We start from the raw sequence: 24,766 nt of genomic DNA, 5'->3' as shown, positions 1-24,766 counted from the left end.
GAATGTAGAAAATAAAGGTTTGATATCATAATCTTGACTGCATTGCAAGGGCCATCTTAGTCATGATAATCTTTCCAGGGATATGCTTTTGTCTTCCAAATGCGGTTCTTGTTAAGAAGTAAAATGTTTCATCAGTTTTACTTGGATTCAGAAGACTGTGTTTGCTACCAAATGTATCAGAAATTTGGTATGTTTAATGTATCAACTTTCTAAAAAGAAAGTATTCTGTGTTTGTGGAATATGCTATTAAAAATCAGTGAGAGCACAAGTGAGGCATCTTGCTGTCCCAGCTACAGGTCCACAATACTGCGCTCACACTGCGGGTGTAAATTCAGCATCTACATGAGGTACAGTGACTTGTCAGCATTTAATATGGACCAACATACACTGATATAGAACAAAAGTAAATACATAACTTATACTTCACTAAGTATCCATGAACAAAAAATAAAATTCTATTTCCTATGTTATATTTACACAATTTAAAAAAAATCTAAAATGAGATGGTAAATTCATCAAAAACTTTGTTTTGAGCTCCGATTAATAGAGTAAAAATGTTGTTTTTTATCCTTATGATTGTCCTTCCTTGATTTCTACTGACATTTTAGAGCCAATGTCGGCTAATAAATACAATAAAATGCTCATAGGCACAATTCAGATTTGAACATGTTCCTCCCACTCCCCCAGCCAATAAATGCAATTTTTACCAGCTGGCGATTCCTGAACAGCCAATCATTTTCAAGAATGTGGCTTTAATGTACAGAGCATCAGCACTGAGGCAGGGCTGGAGCTAAAACAAAGTGTTCATACATACATGTATTTTGCATAAATAAATGAAATAACAAGACATAAAAATGACTCAAATCCGGCAACTGTGAGGCAGGCCCACACGAGTCGAAACAGATGACTTTTGTTCATGTAGTTTTCGTACAACAGTTTCACATTAGTCAGAAGTGATAAAAAATACCATTTATATCCAGTGCTTATAACACTTACGAAACAACATCTGTGAGTGTGTGTTTTTTTGTACTACAAGCAAAATCAAGTTTCAGTCCTAAAGAACAGTCCTTTGTTCTCCACAAGCCTGCAGAATATTATTTTGGCATGGTCATAAAATTTAAAAAAATTAACCAACTAATCTAAATGTTTGCCTTTGTGCAAAAAAATAATTACATAAAATACAATGCTAGCAATACAGCATTCTACCTATGCAACAAAACCAGAAAAAAAGAGAGCAAGAGAGAAAGAAAGTGACATGGGGGGAGGGAGAGAAACTTCTAACTGGAGAATTATGTAAGACATTAATAAATAGTCACTTTTTTTAGGAAACAATGGTATCCTCCCCCCAAACTGAGCTGAATGTATTAAAAACATTTTAAATTCCCAAGCAATTATAAGAACAAAACCCACTTTCTATCAGTACCTTAGCCAGCTTAAAGAGGGCGCTCACCAGCTAACGACACAGCATATGCCTTTAAAGTCTTGGCTAGACCAGTTTATTGCTTATTAGACATGGACTCAGAACACATTTAAATAAATATTAAAAATATAGCATTTTGTTCCAAATTACAAGATGGTCAGAGAAATTTGACCATTGTGTTTCTATGCCATTATCTTTATAAATTGTCCTGTAAACTGAACAATCTTCTTTGTTCTGGGGGTTGTTCTCGCGCACTTGAACGTGATTCCTACAGTGGTGACAATGGCTGCCTCTGCTCAAACCGGTGTTAGTGGGGCTATGAGGAAAACGACTACTCCCGGTGCAGCATCTCATCATTGCAGCTCACACGAATTTCTGCAAGACGGGATGATGGCACGAGGACAGCCAGCATTAACACTATACTTCTTGCATTGCCTGGGCCCTAAACAAAGCCCATTCAGCTCTGTGGGAAGATTCCCACAGACTTCAGGAGGAGCTGCTCTAGGCCCACTCCTACCTCTCAGCCTGAGTCTGAATTTGTCACCGATGTACTGAACATATCCAATTCAAAATAAAAGCTGAGCGAGCTGAGCTTCAGCACATGTATTCATCAGGCCCATTGGATCTGCATACATACACAGTGATGTATTTGTGAACAGGAGTGGAGTGCAAGGGAAAAAAATAAATGCCATTTCTTTTCTGTCTCTGAAATTTAATAAATTTGCAATCTTTGAGTATCTTTCTCATGTATACTTCCCAGAATTTTCTGTAGCAATTGTTTCTTTGTTTCTAGCTTTCTTTTTGTTTTTTGTAGGCTTTGTTTCTAGCAGTAACACAAATGAAAATTTTAGTTTCTATAGCACCTTACATCCAAAGATCCCAAAGCACTTGACAATCGTTCATCAAGATCTGGTTCACATTCCCACACGACTAATGGTCAAGAAATATTTTTGATGCACCATTTTCCCAGCTTTGCAAATCAGATTGTTTTGTGGCCTTCCCTCCCCCACTACGAGTCTCACATATAAATCACTGCATAAATACTTAAGGTAACAAACAGTTCCTTCAGGTGACAACAGGAACATGATGGATGGAGCCACGATTCACTGCAGGATTCTACAGGCCCTAAAAATTCATCATGGTGGACTCTACGTGCAGTTTGGATTTTGCATCTGCCTTTGCTGTCTAAGTATAGAGGTTTGTAACCATAAACACAATTTTTTAGGAATATCTCTACTGTATGTACATATAAAAGTACTCACTTTATTTTGCATTACATTGTTTCCAAGTGCTCCTTGAACATACAGTGTTACAGGAACAACTGAATTTCTCACTCATAAATGTCATGTTCATTTTAGTAGCAGGTGCACTTTTATTTTCATATACTTGTGTAATTTAGGGGAGGAGGAAGAAGGGGGTCTTTAAAATATCAATAAGGAATTGTAAGTGTAATGCCACCAACAGTACTTTTAAAAATAAATATTAAGTATTTGGACCCTTGACATTCTGGAATGAATAAATTATTTAAGAGAAATTGTGTTAAGACTGAATGCAAGGGTTAAAAGCAAAGGGGTAGAGAATGTAATCAGGTGGCCTCACACTGCTAAGACAGGCCCGTCCATAGCTGGTGATCGCTCTTTTGTGCTTACTTCAAATTTCACACTAATGGCACATCAAGAGGCAAAAGCAATTGGGCACATGCACTATGGCAACCATGTTCACTACTTAAGAATATCCTGTCTCCAGATTCCTGAGTACTTTACCATATTCTGGAAAAATTAGGTTTTATATATAATTGTTTTAAGATGCCAAAGGATTGTCTAAGACTTTACAGTGTCTCCTTTAAGACTTTTTTTTTTTAAAATGTTAAGATTCAAAAGTTATGAAAAGTTTGGCACATCAGAAGTTCAGCTATACATATGGAAAAAAATGGAATTCAGAGACTATTTTTTAAAGACGAGCTATGATGCACAGATGTGCACACTTGTGGACTTGTTCTGTTTCACAATATGAAATCTGCAGGTTTTGTTTTCTAAAATAATCCAGAATAAAAACACATTCACAACCTGTAGGCTGGCACAGCATACCTGAGTGAGAATGTATAACCCCCATCTAAAACAGTAACTTAAACCTTTATCAGCATCCAAACGGAAAAAGACAAAAGGTAAGACTTGTAAGACAGCTATTGATTCATATAAGTTTTCAAGTCCTGATGTCTGATATTTAATATACGTCTTCATCTAAATTAAAAAAAAAACCAAAAACAAAAAACCCAAGTTCATGAAAAATTAGGGAAACAATCTGTCTCACACATTAAGAAACATTTAAGACCATTCTGCTGATGTAACTGTAGGAGCCACACATGCATGCAGGCTCTTTAAGAACTTGTGTTCAAAAAAAACCCAAAAAAACCCAGATGAGTCCGAGTACTTTAATTCTGTGAACACTCCTCAGTTGGCACTGACTGCCTCATGGGCTTCATTTTCACTACTATAGTCTGATTTGGGATCATCCTCATAGTCCTCGTACATTTCTATTTCATCCTCTCCATTTATCATTTCATTTCCAGCAAGGCTTCCGCTGTCCGTCTTCATACCGTAAGTGCTCTGAATGACGGGGATGCTGGGCTCAGGGCTGGCAGAGGTGCTCGAGCAATCTGATGTCATCTGAGGTGATGGTGTGGTAGTCGCCATGGTAATAGCACCAGGATAGACAACCCCTGTTCCCGTGGTGATTGGAATTTGAGGCTGTTGTCTGGAAGGAAAAACAAGAGGGGAACGTGATTTCCTGTGCTCGGAGGAGGGGAGACTTACTGCAAGTCCAAATGAAAGAGACCTGGGTGGTTTCCTAGAAAGGCTGCATGCATTCCTCTGGGGTTCACAGACCGGTCCTCTATGGTATTGGTTCATCTTAACTCCTCTCAAGGACAACGGCAGAGTAAACTGTTTATTAACTACCAGGCATCGATTCTTTTATGTCTTTATTTAAATCATACTGCAAATGAGCACTTGGACAGAGATCATCAAAAGGCTGCAGGCACCTGTCTCATGTCTAACTGCTACTGTAAACATCATGTATCCAAAATCTAAATCCTCCAAACTCCTGACAAGACCTTCTGTTAATGAGGGGGCTTCAAGATTACCTGTAGGCACCTAAAATGGCAGACAGTTGACTAAAGAACATTGTCTAACCATAAGTATGTAATTTACTATATAAGTGCTAGGTAGGCTCCTGCATCACTTAAGAAATACTTTTGATACTTTATTGCTAGCTTTTGATTTTTATTTAAATCCATGATCAGAATGCCATTTGTTCTTCAGGATTTAATGTGTAAGACTGAGTTTTTGAAGCAAAGTACTTTAAAAAAAGAACAAATGTTCTTTTTTTTTCTATGGTAATGGGCAGTCTACAGAAATTAAGACATCCTCCTGAGGGCCCAATATCAGATCTGATTTATTCTGACAATGCAAATACATGAGAAGACTCAATTAAGGGTGCACTGCCTCTATTTTTGACACATCTTACTTTCTGATACCCAGCTTTGCACTGTGTAATGTTGCTTTTTCATGAGTGTGTGATTTTAAGCATTCTGGAGCAGTACCACACTTCAGTTCTAATAGGCTTATATCAATGCCAGTCAAGAAATTCAACTCGAGCTTTGCTGTAGGAATGTACATAGTTGTACTAAGGGATACAGCATCTTTTCTTACAGTGATGTATGTATATTAAAATGCTTTGCTGAGTAAAGATCAGGTTGCTGAAGCCATTCCATGGTCAAGCCCTTAATGGCTACAAATTAATTAAATCTACTTCTTACATTTGGGTTAGTTAACTAATAACATACTTTCTATACTAAAATACTCACAGAAATACTCTTATATTTTTTCTGGACCATTACCTTTAGTAAAGCTAAGAGAAAAAGAATGGGTGTACCTATTCTGAAGGAAGAGAATCTCCACTGTACTTCAGATGTAACACTGAATGAATATACTCCAGTACCAGAAATACCTAAGTGCCCTGGAAGATGCTGGTTTAGTATTTACTAGTTATTGAACATACATGCCTATTTGCATTATCTATTTAAAGAATCACGTATTCCCAACCTTCTTTAGAGCAATATTGACCAAGTATTAGAGATTATATAATTTTAGCAGGAGAACCAGTGTCAGGTGTGTTTGAATAGTCTAACGAATCTATAACTGCGTGACCACTGTGTCATTCTATACTAAAATTCAAAAGCACATTCCATGAACCAGTCTCTCACAAATCCTTAATCATTGGCTAAATCAATATGTAAAATACTGTAAAGCTTGTTTACAAGACCCTAAATGTTGAGTCTTTATTGTTCATTGATCAGACTCTGATATTGATAAATATCACACTACAGAGTTACTGCGAAACCAAAGTCCTTCAAGTTTGGGAACCAATACAATCAAATAATGAACACTGTGTATAAGACAGTATTAAAATAGCATGCAGTACTGTCATTGTTGTTACTGCTAGCCTGACTCTTAAAGCCTCTGCACAGCTTGAGAAATTCAAACATCTGTTGTACAAGTATGCTACACCTGGCTAGCAGTGAGCAAAAACATTGCGGTAATTCATTTGACACAGTCGTTATACTCCTGTTTGCAAATGATGATTTGCAGATGATTTACAAACAGCTAGGGATTTTTCACTAAATTTTCACTTTTAAAATGGTCTGATAAATGTTCTGTGAAAACAATTTTCAGCCAATGTATTTGCTTGCAAGTGATTTTCTGCAAACATCTTTAAATACTCTATCCATAAAATTGAACACCTACTTCACATGGGAACATTTCTGTTTTAGGATTAGTATAAACTATTACTGTTAAAAACCTACACGTATCTCCTGCACAGCTTTTGGACACAGAACATGCTCACATCAATGACTGTTTCCACAAAACAAAGGAAAAAGAAACCCACACACGGTCACAGCAAAATTCTATATAGTTGTCACCAGGCCATACACACTTAATTCTCTCTAATCTGCCCAGGAGACAACGGCTGGTACTAATTTTTTTCTGATATTTTTGAATAAATAAATTCACAAAACAAAGCATCGCAATAGTTCATCAAAGAACACCACAGTATTAATGCCACATTTTGAGAAAAGTTGTTTTTACAACTCTTCTAATGACAGTTGTAGAATATACTCAAAGAATGATTGCAAGCTGCTATTGTGTTATAGATGACGCTAAGGATCAGAACCCTAATATATACCCCTACCCCCAAAAAGAGTTTTCATTTTCTTTAGAAGCAAACTGCCTTTATATAAGCAGGGGAAAAAAATCTGCTTTCTTTTTATAAGAAGGGGAACTAATCTGTTTAGGACAAGGCTGTGAGGTATCTTGATAAAATGATGGCTGTCAGTGTTAAGTCCTAAAGGACAGGCCTAGGTTAATAAATTCAGATATTCTTTCTAATGCTTATCAAGTCAGCAAAACCCTTTTGCATACCCATACTTCAATGGGCCAGGGTACATTTGTCCAAGTACCACCCATTTCAAAGTATAAAGGGAGAAGGTCATCTGAGCATAACGAAGCAGAATTTACAGAGATACCTTTTACTAGAGAATGCACCAAATATGTGGCAAACTATAGAGTGAATCTAACTGGTAAATAACTTGACCGGTGTAGCAGGAAACTTAAAGGCTTACAGAATTTGTCATTCATAAATGCAGTTCTTTTTTTATGTGTTAGGTGTGCATACCTGCTGTTGGGTGGGTAATTGTTGGGTGGGTAAAACTGTGAGCTTTAAATTACCTGTATTTCACTGTGGAGCTGTAAACATGTGGTAGCTGTGCCACCTAAATGGGAAGGGTCTCAAACTGCTACTTGTTTGCTAGCAAAAATTTTCTAGCACTTAAACATGGGCACCCACACCCCCCTAGTAACTGGATACCTGCCTCTCACTTGAGCCCTGTTTGTTTAGAGCTCATCAGGTTGTCGCTGTAAATTCTGCTCAAGTGGCTGCATTACACCCCAGAAAGCCTGATTTTAAGATATCACAAACTATATGGATGGCATACATTACTGGAGATGAGTGTTATCATTATCTAACTAATTAAATTTTACAGGGTGGGGAAGGGAGAAGAAATCAGAGCATTTCTTTAAATGCTAACCGCTCTCCCTGAAAGGAAGAGTTGGAGTCTCTAACCTATGGCTCTGGCCATTATGTTTTCTTTTATTTGTAGTTCTTCAAGGCATTCATGTTAACGGTATTTTTTATAACATTAAATTCCACATTTTTAATCCTTCTATCTAGCTAGAGTTTGGCTGTCATAGGACTTTGGATTGAGGAGATAAAAACGTGATTTACTGCAAGCTACAGGTTATAATTCAGCTCAGCTGCACATGGTTAGAGCAAGGATGTTTTCTGCCTGGTTAAGATTTCCAGGACCCAACATTAATCTTCCTATCTCTTAAGATTTGTGAGGAATGGTGTCGCACGGCTACGTACCCTGGCTTCAAACCACTCCTGTCTCCACCATCTCCTCTTTGCCAAAGAAACCCTTATGTGGCTAGTTACTACAGGTCACTTGTCCCTCTGCTCTGCCAACTTTGCTAACGTGTCTGTCCGGTCTGGGGCCCAAAGATTTGGCCCAAAGCAGTTAGGTCAATATAAAAGAAAGAGGTAACATGACAATTCTTTGATCAATTGACCTGCTCACAAGTTTGTGGCATTAAGATTCTTAGGACTTTCCTGGAGAGTGTTCCACTTTTGCAAAACTAGCTAAACATTTAAATTGGCAAATTACCATTGTTTTCTGATCCCCTCCCAACTATTTTCTGACAGCTCTTTAAATGACTGAAACAAAATCAATTGCATTAAGGAAAATGCTTACATGCTACACACCCCTGAAACTTACATTCCCATAAGGAATGAAATAACAGTAAATCTCACAAAAGCACCCATTGTGTACTTACTTTACGTTCAAGCTACAGGAGTATAATATTACAGCCTTATTGCCTTATTCAAAACTGTAGTCTAGCAACATTCAGGATATGTGTGTACAGTAGTTATAAACACTATAAAGGCTTTATTCTAAACATCTTACACTGGTGAAACACAAAAAAGTTACTGCTTACATCATTTTGCAGAGAAATGTATATATCATATACTTACTTGTATTTTGAGTGTATTAGACTGCAAAAATGACTGAGAATTGTATTATTTTTGTAATACAAGGCAACAAAAGACAGACTCTTAACTTAAAATGTCTGAATTTATGGTTTATATATGATCCATTTGTTCACATTTACTTATGCATTACAAAAAAAGTACTATTGAAGATAAATTGTAAATCACTTGAAGTCTGTTCAGGGATTAACTTACACTGAAGTTATCACTCAAAACTTCCCATTAATAATTTTGTTATTAAAAAGAACTCAATTATTTTAAAGACATAGCTGGCTCCAGATTCAGCTTCCATTAGATTAAAACCAGCAATTTTTAATATATTCTGCATTAAACACAAATTATTTCTGTATAATATCTGCTTCATTTGGAACAAAATTAATTCATGTAGGGATGCAATAGAAGGCCGACGCACATTTTTAAGTTCCACTTTGTTTTTTAAAATACTTCCCAGTTCCTGGATTTTTGTGCTGGGCTATCACATATATAACATCTCAAAACATGAATTTCCTGCCCAATTTATTCCAAGAAATCTTCACTCTCATTCAATTCTTTGGAAACTTTTCTTCAAAAATCAGTACAGAACCTGGCCATTCACTAGCTTATTTCTCTATTTTATCTGAAACTATGGCTAGTTTGTATATTGATATTCTCTAAACAACTTTTGTGCATCTTACCAATGTTTATCAAAGAATGCAGTTCACTGAAGTAAGCAGTATGAGCTTTTTGCATCTTAAAAGGTCAAGAGGTGTAAAACTCAGTATGTTTGGGGGTGGGGGTGGGGTGTTCTAGCTGTACACGTAGCAGAACTATTTTATGCTAGCCAATGGCCCACCCAAGGGGATCTGATAGGAACAAGCCATTCCTGGATTAAGCCATAAATGTATATTTGGTATAAGAGAGTACCAAACACAAATATAAAAGAATAGAATTTTTCTTATTATTTATACTTTCCTCTAGCCACCTATTTTGAAGGTCTCTCTTTGTCTTCACACATCTCCTATTTATCTTTTTATTCTCTGTTGATGATTTTGACATACCCATTTCCAACTTAATTGATATGTTCCTTAAAACAAAACACCCAACAGCAGGACTTCAACCAGTATGAAGCACTTGGCACATTTCATTGGAGTCTATTATGTACTTTTGTTTCCCATCTTACACTGAAATATTTACTGTAAACATAGAATATGTTCAATCCCAAAATACACATTTGTCTCCTATTTCATTCTGAAAAGGAAACTGCATCTCAACTCTCACGTCTACAGTTCTGAAGGACGGTTTATACTGTTTGTTCCATCAAAACAGTGGAAAAATGATGGGTGTACAAGGTCAGTTAGAAAAACTCCCAGCTGATACTTTATGCGATATTTAGGTTAAACACAAGGAAGAGTAAGTTTAAGTTGTTGATGGGCTCAATTACTGTGTTTCACTTAATTATAATCTGATTTGGATGAAATGTTGCTTTTTATTACTCAGTAAGCTATTCTGCTGAAATAAATGATGGCAAGTTTTATATTTCAGTTCAAAAAAGCTGTCCCAGTCTGTTTTTTTCACCCTTTTTGCTTGGTTTCTTCCAAGAATTTTGTTTTCATTTTTTCTTTAGAGAAAAAGGGAATTTGGGGCAACGGTGGGAAGTCACAGAAAAGCATGAAATAACTGTTTGAAATCACAGCCTGTGTTTCCTCAGTGTTTCCACAATTTGTATCGAACTGCAACATGGATCTCATTTCACCATTACTGAATGCATCCATTAGACTTCATATCCCCTTTTTCATCACTTGCATAACTAAAAGTTGTTGGTTTTGATAAGGTCCACTGCATCATTATATACGTGCACAAAGGTAACTGACTCTTACTTTAAACTTCTTCAACATGGATAGAGCATGGTGAAGTGAACTTAGCATAAATACGAATTAAAACCAATCCTTTCAAAAAAATGATTACATTCTCATGGTATTTGTAATGATACTGTTTGATATATGAGAAAGATGTTACATTTAGGTTGCATCAGCAGTTTAATTCTGAATAGTTTTCATTACTTTTTTTTTAAAAAAAAACACAAGTAGGCACTTTTAGGAGTTTCTTAAATCCATCCTCCGCATTCAGCTCCATATTTAGCCACCACTTCCAATGTGTAAAATGCTACTGCTTAATACTGTTTTGAATTAGCAAACAATTCTCAGATTGTTCAGTCTGGTGTTTTGGCATTTATTTTGCATTTCTTGTGTAGATGTGATCTAGTCTGTCAATCTGCTTTGGAAGACAGAAGCTAGAGTTTCATTCCCTCAATCTGAATGTAATTTGTGATGTGCTGTATAAATTCAGATTTCTGTTTAGAGTTCTATGTACAATTTTGATGGAAGCCTATTAGTAAACAATTTCCCTTAGAGTGAAGAATAAAAAACAATGTCAAAACTATAGACTGGAAGGCTATTTCAAGATATCAAAAACACTTCTATGTACTGATTGAAGAAAGAGCCCACATTGTTGCAGGCTGTACCACAAAATAATTGACTGCAACAGGAGTTCTGCAGCCCAAGCCAAAAATGAGGGCACATAATCGACGTCAAGGTCAATTATCTGGTAGTGAAGTACCAACAAAAGGAGACTATTGTGATTAGAGAAATAAGCAGAACACTGTGAATTTGGAAAGGCTGGCACTGGAGATAGCTTTTAGACTCTTTGTAAACCACCAGAAACATTGTGTTAGAGCACTGAGCATCACAGATTAATTCATAAAAAAACAGGAGAGAGAAATCAGTTATGGTGCAGTTGTTTCACTGGACTTTTTTTATCTTTAGCCTGGAGATCTTTCATAGTGCTGCTTTCTCTGCTGAAGATTAGAGGAAATACTGTTAAAAACACACAATGTTTTAAAATCTGTGCCAGGATCTTTCTGAGCCGTATACTCTGAGCTGTAAATCTACCCAGTCTTTCAATGCACTACTTGAATGGCTCTTCCTAAAACATCTATTTTTAAAATATTTTTTTCCACAGTTCTATATATAACAAAATTCCTAATAGCCTCATGCTATGATATTATTCATTCATGTATGTTCCTAATGTAACTGCTATTGCTTCTGCCCCTTTTCTGCCTCTCCTGCCTCCTTATTCTACACGGGAATACTCTTTTGTGTTTTCCTCTTTGTTCTTGTCTTAATTTAGGAAATGACCCTGGAGTCATTACTAACCCCGAATGGATTAGCTTACTAATAACTCACAAAAGACATGATTCAGAACTTTCAGGTTAATGGGAAACAACTTCTTTTGACTTTAAAGAATTCCACAATCAGTCTCATAGTCAACATTCAGTGGCAAACTGATAGTTCCATATTCCATGATATATCTTATGTTTTTAATAAGGTTTTACAGGTTCAAATCCTTACCTTCTAAATTATATTAGTCAGTGACTTAAACAGATAAGTCTATTCGTTTTCAACAGCATGCTCTGTCTTAGAAAACAATTACAACAATGGTACTCACCCTACAGTAAAAAACTGCCTCATCTCCTGTCTTCGAGACCTCATCAGTTGTTTGTATTCACCAATACGCAATTTCTTTCCATCAACAATGCAGGTACGTTTTGGTCGAGGTTTGTATTTGTAATTAGGATACTTTTCTAGGTGGATTTTACTTAGCCGTGCCTGCTCTTCGTAATAAGGTTGTTTCTCTTGATTTGACATGGACTTCCAGCGAGATCCTATTAACACAAAACATTAGAGAGTGCTCAAGTAAAGCAGGTTTAGCTTTACACATTTCTCACCATAATAAACAAATTTTAAATAAGTTAGTTAAATAAACTGATTTGAATTTAATAAATAAACTGATTTGAACTTAAAAGAACCTTGACGTTCAGATATTGCTGCAGACCACACATATGTAAATCTCTGTTAAATAGGTGCATTTAAAATCAATAGTTCTCAAAATCTCAGCCTCAGTCTACAAAACAGTCAATTTTTCACAATATGAGCATTAATCTGTGAATAATTCTATACCTTTGTAATACCATGCACATTCTTATGGTTGAGTAAGGTCTACAGCCATACTTTTACTGTTAGAAGCTTAACACATTGCCTAGGGATACATGCTTCTTTGATAGTTTTATGAGGATTTGGTTTATATATTCCTACTAATAGATATTAATACCTTGCTATGTAACAGGAAAAAATCATCAAAACCTTACAGATTCAAAAAAATTACGAGAAATCCCTTGCTGTCTCTGTGTTACATTTACTAATCTTCTGATATAAACTTGGCACCTACCATATTCTAAATCCTATTATGCATATTATCTTCCAGCCAGATGTAATAAATGCAGAGGACTGCACTGAGAAAGTTACCTTTAACAAACTTTCATTTAAAAAAAACAACAGTAAGCACATTGTAATTATATACGCCACTTCAGGTACTGTAAACTCTCATTGAAAGATGCACCAATAAAAAAGTTAAAAAATTAACACAGCGTACACAGGAAGAGGAAAAAGTATTCAGAACTCTCATATTGTTTATAAGGAGCTATCCAAACACTTGAATAGAGAAGGGATATTTTTTTCCAGGGGATAACAAAATGCAGAAAATAGCTTTTTGGTGTCTTTTAGATGAATAAAACGATTACAGCTGTGGTAAACGTGGGTGGAAGCTATTCTTTTACCAAGATGTTTCATACATCAACAAATGGAAAAGTTGTGTAAATATTATCCATAGCCAGCAGTACTCTGTGTCAGTTCTAATATTTCAGTCTCTTTTCTCATTGTCCTGGAAAAGTTGCACAGATATTATATGGACATAGAGTTATTTGTGGCAGAGCAGATACTGACAGGTTAATTCCATGGTTAAAAAATACTCAGTTTCTGGCACTTATGAAATATTTATGCTGGAAGTTTACATTTTAATGAATACAGTTACTATGCTCCTAATAGTTTTTTCACAGAATGCACACAAATAATATAGATTCCCTACAGCTGCCAACACTGAAACAGTACAGGTTTTATACAAAACTGAAAGGCTATTCATATAACTTACTTATATGGTAGACAAAAATATGAGAACTACTAAGTAAGATTTTAGAAGTTTTTGGACAAAGTAACATTTATTTCTATGTATTCCTGCCTCTGATTGAACTAACATGCAACAAACTTTGGTAAGAATGTATTTGAACTCAAAGTTTACAATAAAATGATTACAGAGGAAACTTGATTTTTACTTTTATTTATTATGAGTTACATTTGGAATCTGTCTTTCACTTCAAAGGCTCAGAAAGCAAATATAGGTTTTAACATTTCACCACTCATTCTCACGTATGTTTCTAATTCTCTGGAGGGGTCTTAAAAAGCAAATCAAAATTTCTCATAAATGAGCCAATTTATTTGCACAGTGGCAAAATATAATCCACAGTATATTCCCTGATCGTCCCAATCTATAAAAATTAAATATTAACTAAGACGTTCTCTAACTAAGCAATACTGTAATTGTATAATACTCGTGCTTCCTTAGCTTTTTGAACATTGTAACATTCTGAATCAACATCATTTTCCATGCAAGGAGGTATGCATGTACATGTCTTTTGAACTGTGCCAGGTTTCTTTCTTTGACACTGCACTATCTGACATAAACCTTTGATTTTTCTATTGTACTTTATTAATTTTTCCCAGTATTTAGTCTAGCAAGTACCATTTTGCATTCAGGTGGTTTGTAGTTCAAGTGATTTCTAATGGGGTCTTGCAGTCAGACCTTTTATCAGGATACACTCTTGCAGCAGATTTCACAAAACAATCCTTGTGAATGCTGCTAAGCCTTTAAAGCATGTTGAGACTCTGCTATTGAAAATAAAAAGCATTAGGGAAGGGGCAGAAAGGGAAAAGGTAGGGAATGAAAATGAAAACAACCCATGAGTCTTCATTTGTGTGCATTTCAGGAATTCGATTTCCAGTGAACATGTCCCAAACAAAATACAAACAAAAAAACAAAATTAGAGAAGTTACATATCCAAGAAGGAAGTAACTAGCCTACATCACCAGTAGAAATAATCTCATCTTTCCACCGCCTCAAAAATAACTAGCCTCTGCCAATTGCCGCTACTATAGCGGAGACTTCTAAGCTTTCCTCAGCTCTAGATAGGTCCCAATTACAATTTGTTCGGTCTTGCACTTACCTAGGATTTTGCTAATGTTGGAGTTGTGCATGTCAGGGAAGGCCTGGAGAATTTTTCGACGCTCATCCTTTGCCCAGACCATGAAAGCGTTCATTGGCCGTTTGATGTGTGGTTCGCTGCTGGCTCGGCCCCGCGAATCCCGGTAGACTCGAGCTTCAGCCACAGTGGCGCCTCCTGTTGGCCAACAATAATACTGCTGTAGTTTAGCTGCAGAGCCATTCATTGCTTTACTTCCTGTAATGTCAGGGCAGGAAGAAACGACATGGATGCAAAACATTATTATGTGGATGACGCAAGCACTTGCAGTGCTCTGTTTGTTTTAGCCTCGTTCTCTTTTGCTTTGGCTGCCGGATTGGGGGTGGGGGGTGGTGAGAGAGGGAGGGAGGGAGGATATCGAGTGATTTCAGTGTAATTGATCAGTCTCACCCAGCTGAAGGCATCAAGATCTGAGTAAGGAAATAAATTGGACTGGTATTTCTCCAGTTAAGGTATGGAGGTTTGAAAAAGTTTCCGTTTGGGACTTTAACGTAGCATACATGTTCTGAATGCTCAACAAAACTCACATAAAAGTTACACTTGAGAATCCAGACTGATGTAGACCTGTTCACGCAAGTAATTTACAATTACTTTGCTGCATAAGCAGTGTAAGCGCATGCCAAACATTTAATAAAATAAATTATATAGCACACCAGGTACATGCTGCTAGTTGTATGGATCTGATTATATTTTAAGCTGAACATTTTAAAGTCACATCTGCTTTACTGGAATTTTAGATGTGTCTTGGAGCATTTGATCACATATCTATGTAATAAAACTGTCTGCCTTCAACAGGTACATGCACAGCATCCTGGGGCTTCCGGAATGGGAGACCAGCACTCCAGCTTCTCCATGTCTGCTGTGCTTTAATGTACCCCAGTGCCTTGTCTTTACCCACCATCGATTCAACTTGTACATGCTAACCTTAACCAGCTTTTTGGATGCTTCCAGCCCTGCTTCTTGACCACAGACAGCAAAGCTTCATGGGGGTTTAGAGTTCACAGAGCTGAGTATGAGGTGTAAAACTAGTTAATGCAGGAGAAAGAGATAACCAAGCCTAGATAAGGCATGCCTTTACCAGAAAAACTTCTGCAATTGTGATGATCACGTATGTTTTTAGGGTTATATGTTAGCTATAAAAGAAAGGCAAAAAGTCTTTACAGTGGGAGAGTGACAGACTTAGTCTTAGGTCTCATCAAACTTCATATAATTTGATATCTTGAAAAAGCAAGGTACTTGACGACTAAGTAGCACAGCAATAGGCCTCCTTTTTTGTAAACTGTTACAGTTCCCTACTCAATTTATTTGCCAAACAATATTAGTTCTTTACACTAGGTAAAACACTAAGATGCACTGATTGCAGTGACTGACTCACAAGTTTTTAGTTGAGCAAAACCTCAGTTTCCTAATTTAGTGTGAAAACACTGTAAGTCAGGTATACCATTTTAAAAATTCTATATAGGAAATACATTTACATGAAAAAAGTCCTAAAACAGAGGATGCATAACTAATACACTACCTTTTTGCTACCAGGTCCACAGTACATTAATTTCATTTAAAACGCACTGACCATACAGGATAAATTGATTTTGCTTTATATGGTGTTGACAGCCACGTTTATTGTGCAGTGAAATGTAGTGTAGTTTCAAGCTGACTATATCCATCAACACAGGGCAATATGCTGACTACTGGGCCAGATGAAGACATACATTACCCTGAGAGCAAAACACTCGTTCGTATACAGCAGTGTCTTCTCCTGAGGATCACCATGGTAATTTATGATGCCTCCAATGCCATTATGTTACAACTGACACCAATTTGGCAATTTGTATACTAACATGCGTACACATAAAAGACGACAGGTTTGTGGCAAATATGAGATGCAAAACTATTTTAATACTATTCTAAGTTAAGTACCATGCTACAGGTGTTCAGCATTTACAGGAGGCTGCAGCTGCAGTCAGCTTTTTATTGCAAAAAGGAACAGTAGTTTTGCTAAGCGACCTGCATATAGGACCAGCTTAGAGATATGTATGGTTTAAGAGTCTCTGTTCATTGTCAGAAGGCTTGGAACATGCATATCAAAGATGCCATATTTTGAGAGAGAATATATTTATTGTGAAACTATAAACAGTTACAAACTTAGTAAGTCAACACTGAAACTTTTATTGACACAAATGGCTATATAATTTGAGAAAAATCAAATATGCCATGCAGTGGTTGTTCCATCTTTTAAAATGCAACTCTAAAATTTGTAACTAGTATATGGGCAATTTGGAAGTTGGTGACAAAAAAATTAAATTATTATTGATGCAAAAGTTGCCATTTGTTATTCAGCTACTCTACTCACAGCAAAGGAAAGAAGACACATTTGAATCCATATGATGATTTTCCATCTTTTACTTTCCCAAAGATACTATGGCTAAGGAGTTTGTTTTTAACCCTTTCTAATACAATTTTGGTGTGACCTTTCAATCCTAATGCAGGCAGAGCACCTTTACTAGTAGCAAGATTATAGGCTGTCTTTTTAAACTGGATATAATTTTGTTAGAATGAAAAAAAAAAAAAGAGAGAGAGAGAGAACAAAAAACCCCACTGTAAATGATCTGTTTTCAGAGAAAGGTTACGTTAGAAAACAATTCTTACTTGGAGTAATAAATTACAACCATCCCAAGAAGGCCAAGAAGCTCTGGCTGCATCTGCTTTAAGCAAGTCCGTACTTGAAGGACCTGAAAAAGCAGCCAAAGAGTTGATGTTCTTTGTGCTTGATCTCTGGGGGAATATTTGCAAGTTGACCCATAGGCCATCACAAAAGCATCTGCAAAATTAATTTCTGCAAATAACTGAACCAATATAAACTCCATGTTCTTCTAACTGTCTTAGAACTACAGAATTATATTCAGCATCTAAAGCATTACAAGAAAATACTTCTGTTAGCATGTGATTCTACATGGGGAGCCAGAAAGTCTCAGTACCTTTTTAGCTTAGAAATGAGGCACTAAGGATACAAAAAGCACATATGCTCAGTGAGCTCTTACAAGTTGAAACACATAAGAACAAGCTTTCAAACTCGTTGTTCTTAGGTACTTCATCCTGTCAATCAGCTATTTAGACAGTATTGTACCTATATAAACAACTTCAACAGGTTTTACAAAGTACGGATTTTTTGTTCTTCTTGTGATAATTATAGCACTGACATAGGCCAAAGGAGGTGCCTGAAATTTTTAAATAAAATACATACACAACTGCAAAGAGGTAGGTGTTTTACTTCTTTCTGAAAATATTTTCAGGAAAGTCTAATAAATAATAAACCCAAAATAACAGATAAAATAAATAAGTACTACTAATGCAGAGTGGGAAGAGAGAAGGAAGTTGGTAATTGGCTCTGGCAACTAACACTTTGTCTGCTAGTTATTGTTCATACAGCAATCGCAGGAGAAGGGTTTGATTTTCAGAATTAAGAGCTTGGTCAGAATTAAAAATTATTGCAAAATCACTATAGTTTGGCTGCCCTAATGGCTTAGCTGGCAAAGAGGCCTACACTTTGGCCTAAAGGCTGGGGCTGTCCTCAAAGGGACACTTTCAGCTGCTAAGGGTGTGGACTGCCTCACTTTCTAGATGCTTTGCATTTGTTCAACTTGTCATGACTTTGATGATTTAAAACTGAAAGCAGATTAGAGTAGAATTATCACTTTTTGTGGATATATGGTAGGCAACTCCTCTGTGGAAGCTGAATTCCAGACTAGACTCTAGGGACAATACTGGGTCAAAGAACACAACAGAATGAATCTAAAACTGTTACAGCTTCATTAAAGTAATTTCAAACAATAGTTTTGTTCCAAAAGAGACTGATTGCTCTCTAATGACAGTGCAGGAAAGAAGAACCCCTGTTCTTTTGAAAGAGAAAAGAATCTGATCAACAGGAAAGATAAACATTTCTACATGAATTAAATGTTAAGAAACAGACAGTAACAATTGTTACATTGTTTATCTATTTATTTCTGCCTTTAAATGAGTTTCTCACTTTTTATAAAGACAAGAATTTTAGGACAGGTACCAGGTCTTTGCATGCTCCCTGAAATCTTGGCCACATTCGTGTTAATCCTACTGTCTTTAATGAGATACGGGTTTACCTTCCAATTTTATATGTCATATAGCACAACAAAAACTCAGACTGGACCTTTACATGTTACCAGAATGCGAACAGTAATAAACGTGATAGAAAGGAGCAAAAAAGGGGTGAGAAAAAGTTGAGGAGAGAAAGAGAAAAGAAGTGACAGCAAAAAGAAAGAGATTTTTATCAGGCATTCTGTTATTCCTTAATTACTCTTCACACTATAGCCATTGATTCATGTCTGAAGTGATACATTTTCTTTGATACACACCCCCCCACCCAGATAACAAATCTTTGGCTACTCTGGAGAATAGGCTGTGTACCATCTTCCACAGATATATACCAAGATAGGGTATATAGAACTAAAGATAATCTTTTGAGGTTACTAGTGTAAAAGTGACTGGTTAGTAGTAAAATTGCTATTGTCAGTTACTCATTAAGCTGAGATGACATTTTTGTCTACTTTGGAAAAGACTGATTGCGACCTCCAGAATATCTGGCCCTGTCTGTAGGAATACAACCAGCACTGCTAGCAGCTTGCATTGCAGAAACCAGAACCTAATGAACATGCAAACAGGAGTTACTCTTTTACTGCTAGAGATGGGTTACTCATAAACAGGGAAATGCCATAAAAAGGGGGAGCATGAAAAACCGGCTTGACAGTCCCCGGTCCTGCTCTTAACCTGTGGACAGACAAATTCAGCCTTCATGAAAGATATAGCAATATTTGAAATCAAGTAGAAAAATGCAAATCTGGAAAGAACAGAATGACAAAAGAAGCTTTGGAAAGTTTAGAATACAATAATAATAATTCAATTATTATTTTTAATTATTAAGTTGAACGTTCGATTTTGGAGAAAGTTACAAAAATTACTCTTTCACTGTAATCTAAGTGACTTGCAGCAGCATTAGTGTAACATTTATCTGTTTTGTCCCTTGCCTGCCTTTTACTTCTTCATCGCTATCCACATTCAGAAGACTTTCTCATTCGTTATTACCAGCAAGAGAGGCAAAATAAAGGGGTATCTCATGAACTATTGTCATTACTGGCATGTCTTGTCATCACTAGGCAAAACTAACACCCATTTGGAAACATAACTAGCTCTGGGACAGGGATGCCTGTAGTCACACAGTGGCACAAATGTTCTGCAGGGAAGTGTCTGTTTGCCAAGCTGTTTTCATTCCAAATGCTAAACAAATATTATTCAGCTGCAATTTGAGGGCTGAAAGTTTCTTATAGGCTGCCTGTCAGTGAATGAAAAGGGGGGGAAAAGTGAGAAAGACATGAGTGATTCATGAAATACTGGAATATTTAAATGGGCTCTGAAATATTTCACCTGCAAGGGTTCTGAAGTGTGCTAAGTAAATACTAAGAGGTGGGAATATACTGTAGCACAGGTTAGCTACATCCATGCAACACTCGGTTATGATAAGGCTTGTATTTTTCCTTTTAAGAGACTCCATTCTCTTTAAAACATCAACAAGAAGAACCAAAAGGGAATTCCCTAAGGTCAGCTCTGAGGAAACATAAACCTCTAATTCAATAACTCCGCTACTGCACTGAAAAAGGCCTTATTATTGCAACATCCATATGGAGTCAATTGGACATTAATGACTAATCAATCCCTCCCCTTTCTATTCTACTTATAGTGTCACAAGCCATGTTTAGATTAGCCCATTTCCTGCTTAGGATTGCTCAAGATGTCTTTTGTTCTTTCAGGGCTGGCCTGATGGAGGCAGCTTAAACAAACACACGACCCAAGTGGTGCAGGAGTTATAAACTGCCATATGTGAATGAACAAAGGGGCCATACTAAAGCCTTTTGTGGTATTTGTTAATGTTTTTCATCTGAGTTTAAAAAGACCTAATGACTTTGTGGTGAGCTGATGCATGTGGCTCGTGGCTTTGCAAAATGAGGGAAATTCTAGCCAGTTATATATCAGCATATATTTTTCGAAGTGCCTTGTTTTCAGTTTTGGTGGCCTTGAGTTTACTTTTTTAGTATATTTGTTTTACATATGCAAGCAAAATTCTTAATCTCAATTAAAACACAGCGCCAGTTTTCACAGTGATCCTCACAATCTGCATGTATGACTTTCCCCATTTGAAAGGCCAGAGCTAAAACAAATAGTGAAATCAAAGCAACTGTTCTCAGCTCTATCAGTGGTAGCAGTTCACTCAGCAGTGTTTAAAGCTGAACTGTTAGTTTGGTCATATTAAATACTGAAACAATCTTTCTAAATAAACTGTTAGCACATCTCCGATCCACAGCCAGCCATGCCCAAATTTACATTATTTAAATGAATTAAAACTGCTAAGTGCAACTACTTTCTTGATGGCTTACACAAACAGTTTAGATTTGTTGACCACATTTTATGGCAAAATTAACCCTTATAGAAATTTGGTGTGGAGTACAGCTAAAAAAATACAATAGTCTTTTAAATTACATGAAATATTAACTGAGTTAATTACTGCATAAGGCCTGAGTTAAGCCCTCAGTGGCCACTTGTGCTGTAACAACATAAGAGTATGAGAAGTTATTCTGTGAAGATCTGTGAAACATCTAGATAAAACCTGGGGTGAAGAAATAGCCTCTGCTATAAATTTTGGGAGGTATGTAAGGTGTCATAAGATTTTTCAATCATGTGCCACTAGCAGATTTCAAGATTGTTCACAGATAATTAATTAAATGCTAACAACCCCATTCTGACATTGATATTATTGATACAAAAAATCGCAGCCCAAGAGAAATATTACTAATAATTGTTAGGTATCTGACAAGATCTATTGATACTGCAAATTTATTTTGGTTTTGTTTGTTTTTTTAATAAAAACTGTTGCTCTAATAGCTAAGCAATTATTAATCATATTCAAAGTAAAAACAATACAAAGAGGACTGAACTAATCTATTTAACATAGAAATGTTTCCATTAGAGTAACAGTTTTATAGTCGGTGGAGCTGTTACTCCCATAGTTAAAAATTTCTCCTGACATGACAGTGTCACCTAGAACATCCAGAAAACATGATACTGATTTAAAACACAGGGATTGATTCTGCAGTCTTCAGTCATCCCTAACAGCTTGGGTTTATTTAAATCCTGCCTGAACAAGGGCCATAGGATATGATCCATTCATATTTCAGTCAATGCTTTCTTTTGTTTTAAGACGGAAAAATGACAGACAAGAATTCACCACACAGAAAAAAGGCAGCCTGACTTCATATTTGATGGCTGCATTGTTCAAGCTGTAGCTGAACACTGTTAATGAACACCTTTGCTTGCTCCTATGTAGCAAAACCAATGAATTTTAAAAGTTTAAGTACAATGTGGTTTATAAAAGGAAACTATGTTTAATGGGAGATTTACAAAACCACCTCCCTCAAATTATGTTATTAATGAAATACAGGATACTTTGCAAAAAGTTTTGATGTGTGTTGGAATCATTGCTTTAGTGGCCCATTTCCTAAGTTCAATTTGCAATTGAATTTGTCACCTTCTAGCATATGCAACATCATTCTTCATATCAATATAACTAATTCCTTCTATTGAATGTTTGCTGTTCTTACTTGTCATATCATATCAGTAATTATATGGCCAGGACCTAGGGCTAGGATATGCATAGGCCATATCTTCTTGCCTTTCACATGGGGTGCTGTTATTGTAATAAATAATAATATAATTAGTAAATAATACATCATGAAGGGAGAGAAGCAAAAGCAGCATGATAACAGGAGCTGTTAAGTTGACAAGTAATAATAAATGTTAGGAAAAACTCTTAAGGCTAATTTTTCAAATGTGCTGCACCTGTGCATTTGGGATTTGTGAGTGAAGCCAGGAAGATGTGTTTACAAACAAGGCAACGGCACGTCCAAATATGTTGCCACATTTACCTAGTTTGGATAAAAAATGGGGGATTTTCCAAGAAATAGGGGCTTATGTGAAAATTTACAAATTACTCTTTGTTTTAAATACTGCTCTGCCTGTGAAACTACCCCTGCCAAATTGACAAAATAAGCATTTAATATTTGAAGAAGCTATGAAGATGTACTGCCCACTGCATACATATTTTGGACCACCCAATTCCATGAAATTATATCAAATACAAATTAAGAAAATACTATCCCCTTGCTACTAAGTTCTGCACTAAATGCTTGCTTAGATATTTGGCATAGCTATATGGAAGAAAGGCAGATGCTCTTAAACATTTTTAAATTGCTGAAATACTAAGGCTACTGAAGGAGAAAATGGTGTGCAGCATAGACTTAGAAAAATAGACAGTTGTACAAAGAAGAGGACTTGTCTGAATCTGTATCAATTGCTTGTGCTTAGCCAGAATAAATGATTTTTTTTCCTTGATGTATTCATATTTCTGCTCCACTCCCTGTGCTCAAGGAGGTAAGGAAGAAAGACAAGGTTCCTCCATCCTCCATGCAGTATGATACAATGGTGGCTTTCTCCATCAGCTGAAAATTCAGTCGTGCCTGGAAATTTTACGCTATTTTAGGCAGCTTCAAGCTCTTTTTGTGATATTGGAGCAATGCAAAAATATGTGCAGAGCTAAGAATCAAGACCATGGGGTGTTTTACATCAGTGGTGGCTGTACATGAGTGTGAAAAAATGTTTTAAACCACTGAACTACTATGTTTAATTTTTCACTCACTCCACTTAAAAATAGCTACACAAACTGACGGATGCTTTCAGTATTTGTGACAATAATTTTCTCATGGGCAAGGATTTTCTGTGTAAAAAATGCAGCCCACAGTTACTTTTTACAGCCTTGTTCTAAATTCCTGAAAATAATGTTTTACTATATAATGGAAATTGTGACAAGCCCTTAACCATAACTGTGCTAATAGGCACCCCTATGTAAAACTCGGGGCATTGTAACAGTGGTTGGTTGTACAGCATCAGAAATTCTAACTAGAAATTTTTTAAATAAAGGTACTATTCTATAAGAATCATTTACTGTAGTGTGGAAGCAGCAAACAAGAAAACCTCATATTTAGCAGTAGGAAAAAAATACCTGACAGTTGAAAACCAAAAGGTAACACTTGTGGAGGACATTCAGATTTATTATTCGGAGAGTGAGAAGCACACTATATATTTAATATTAGTGTCTTGAGAAGAACAAGTTTCAATGCCATGGGAAGATCAGTCCACATACCCCAGCTCAGATCTTTCAGCATTCAAAGTGGGAGTTCTTTCTGTAAAATGTTATGAGGATGCTGGCAACAATAAGATTCATGAAGTGGTTGCCATCAGAGAAGTGATGGGATCGTTCTGAAAGACAGAACAACTTATTCCTATCCCATTTGCAGACATTGAGTTACTCCAGGGCTGAGGCGCTGAATCTCATCCAACACAACTGAAATACTGTGCCCGAGTACTCTATCCCAGATTCCTAATCTGTTATGAGTTATTCTGAAAAATGTAAGCATATCACTCAAGTATCAGGCACAATCAAATAGATTCATGCGTGTTAAAAATGGCAACCACAATTAATGAAAGCTACCTTTTAGCATCTGTTCTAATTAACCAAGACGATAAGTTACTTTATCTTTAAATCATAAAGATACACTTATGGGATTTTTTTTAATCGAAGATCTGTAACAAGAATTCAGGGGAATAAAAATTCCAGTACTTGAACTTACTGCATTCTCTCTGGAAACACTTCTTTGTTTTCAGACAGCTTTCACTGTTTTCTGATTTTCATCTTTCCCCTCTCAACTGCCATAGCAACTATTACAAATATTTATGTGCGACAAATACTGGCATGGAGAGGCATTCTTTCCTCCAGTATTTATGAAGCACTGTCACAAAAGTAGGTGATGCTTTGTCATGCATGTACTACCTGCTGTTTACACCTTTGCATAGGAGGGTGT

General features: G+C 36.3%; 1 protein-coding gene across 9 annotated transcripts in view; it reads right to left on the bottom strand.

The window, feature by feature from the left end:
- Positions 1–215: 215 nt before the first annotated feature.
- The window catches only part of SOX6 (SRY-box transcription factor 6), a 372,748-nt gene continuing 348,197 nt past the window's right edge, over positions 216–24,766 (bottom strand). For 7 of the 9 annotated variants that reach the window (XM_037401650.1, XM_037401652.1, XM_037401645.1 and 4 more), the window contains 3 exons: positions 14,736–14,969; positions 12,068–12,284; positions 216–4,174 (listed from right to left, as the gene is read on the bottom strand). In XM_037401650.1, the coding sequence (XP_037257547.1) occupies positions 3,871–4,174; positions 12,068–12,284; positions 14,736–14,969 (755 nt within the window). In that variant the 3' untranslated portion in view covers positions 216–3,870. The remainder of the gene's footprint in view (positions 4,175–12,067; positions 12,285–14,735; positions 14,970–24,766) is intronic. The other 2 variants (XM_037401644.1, XM_037401646.1) reach the window with 1 other exon arrangement.

Source organism: Falco rusticolus, chromosome 10 (assembly GCF_015220075.1).
Source record: "Falco rusticolus isolate bFalRus1 chromosome 10, bFalRus1.pri, whole genome shotgun sequence".
Lineage (NCBI taxonomy): Eukaryota > Metazoa > Chordata > Aves > Falconiformes > Falconidae > Falco > Falco rusticolus.
The sequence above is the reverse complement of the archived record's forward strand: the minus strand, read 5'-3'. Positions and strand labels throughout refer to the sequence as shown.